Source organism: Melampsora larici-populina, assembly GCF_000204055.1.
Source record: "Melampsora larici-populina 98AG31 unplaced genomic scaffold MELLAscaffold_171, whole genome shotgun sequence".
Classification (NCBI taxonomy): Eukaryota; Fungi; Basidiomycota; class Pucciniomycetes; order Pucciniales; family Melampsoraceae; genus Melampsora; species Melampsora laricis-populina.
Window position 1 is genome coordinate 6376 of NW_006768934.1, and position 2115 is coordinate 8490.

Genomic DNA, 2115 nt, shown 5'->3' on the forward strand with positions numbered 1-2115 from the left:
TTCTTTCCACGTATCAATGATGTTTCATTTAGTATTGCATACCCCTCAACAATTTGGATCCGAAGCCACTGGCACTGAGGATGCCCATTTTTGGGAGGCCAGCGAGTTGGATCCGAGGTTTGGCGAGGGAGGATTTGATATTCCAGCTCAAGCTCAAGAGCCTGGTACGTTTTTACTTGATTCCATCAACAGGTTTAGAATATATCAACTGATATACTCATGATTAGCTCCACGTGTTGAGCTTGATCTCACTAATTCACCCGGACCCATTGCAGCTCCGCTCCCCCAATCTGGAACGGTCCTTGCCGCCAGCGACGAATCGAAACCGTCGAAAGCCAAGTTATCCTTTAAAGCTTATATACCAATTCCCCTTACTGATACTGAACGACGAAACGGTTTGGCTCAAACCTATGTCGACTACGAGACTGAAGACCCCATTGACATCGTAGTCCAACTTCATGGCGTGTCATTGACTGAAATCAAGAATTCCCTTTTCGATATGTGCAACACCAACAAGAATGGTACCGGACGAATACTCAAGCAAGCTGAAAACGATAATCAGGTCAATTTCAAAGCTTACATCATTCAAGGGGGCGTGTTTGGTAAAACTTTGACTCCAGCAATCAAAACGGACTCAGTTTTTATTGCCTTCAAGAATATGGCAAAAACGAAGAAAGGCAAAGAGATGGGTTTTCGCATCATGATGGAAAACCCAAAGAAAATGGCTCGCAATAACTCAAAGGTAAGTGACTTGTCTTGTCCACACTTCCACTATCTTTTGTTTCAAACTCACTCAGTTCTCACTTTGGACGCTGAACAGCAACTTCAAGTCGATCAAGCATTGGCCCATGCTGATCCGGACGCAATTGATCGTGCTCGACACGATCAATTGGAGATGGCAGTAAGTCTTCATCTATTTCCTTTGATCTTGGCGCGCTCAAACTAACAAACAAATTATTGAACAGTCGATTGGCATCGCATCACCTGTTCAGTCTGCATATACCACGCTTATGAAAATGTATGGAAAGTGCACCATTAACGGGAGGGAGTGTATGGGAATGATTAACCCGTTGAACCCTCGCCAAGCGATGCACCTCTCCTTTATTGCCTTCGACTTATGGGCTGAAGCTATTGTAAGTCTCTCCTTTTATTCACTCTTAACCAAAACTGACTCCTTTTCTATCTACAATAGGCCAAACATACTAATGGAGTCTCGATCCACAAGCCACCTACCGGACCCGAGTTTATCTGGGAGGATCTCAACCCTCCAGTCAACACTCGTGCATACTCTGCACCGAATCCTCAATCGACAAGCTCTGTGGGAATGGTTTCACTTGGCAACGGTTTATTTGCCTTGAACACCGATCACCAACAACCCGAAGCTCCAAACGAAGCTCCAACCGACTTGACACTCCCAACACCACCTCCTGATATTGAGGACTATCTTCGCTTCTGCACGATCAGCCAGGACGACTCCATCACTCGAGCTGTAATCAGAGACTTGGACATTGTTGACTTTGAAATGTTTGACACTCCAGAACTCAGTGTGGAGGAAATGAAAAAGTATGGTATTCCCTTTGGAGCTCGTGTTCGTCTCCATGCCAAATTGGCTGCCTATCGAGTTGATCTCAAAAGAAGAAACCGTTAACCAGTCTAACATTTCCTTCCTCAACACAAACAATGTACTGACCTAATGTATACAAGAATGTGCTCGCAGAGTTGTAGCCACAGTACTGTACAAGAATAACCAGAAATTATTATTATCACCTTTATGTTTTGTTTTTTGTAATGAAAAATTTGTGCCAATGAATAACTGAGTCCTTGAAATTGTATGAGACCCAGTTGACAATGATCAAATCTATGAGAACTTGAGTTCATCACTGAGTTATTGCTTTACAAGGAAATTTGCTTCTTTCATCAATGAACATTGTACAATCAATAAATTCTAGATTTATCAGCGTGACATTTCAATCCATAAATTGGCACTTGGTCTGATGACCTTCTCATTTCTCAAACGTGAGATCTTTTTTATCTCTCAGGTTTTTTTTATCATGTGATAACAAGGCTGCCACTATACTATACTATACTATACTGTGACTATACTTGGTATAGTAT

At 42.4% G+C, this 2115-nt stretch overlaps 1 protein-coding gene across 1 annotated transcript; it reads left to right on the plus strand.

Moving 5' to 3' along the window:
* Positions 1-16: 16 nt before the first annotated feature.
* Positions 17-1066, plus strand: MELLADRAFT_86092 (uncharacterized protein; the record flags this gene model as incomplete). Its single annotated transcript, XM_007419372.1, has 4 exons — positions 17-164; positions 228-742; positions 821-901; positions 1046-1066. The coding sequence occupies 4 exons, from the start codon at positions 17-19 to the stop codon at positions 1064-1066; spliced, it is 765 nt and encodes a 254-aa protein (XP_007419434.1).
* Positions 1067-2115: the final 1049 nt, after the last annotated feature.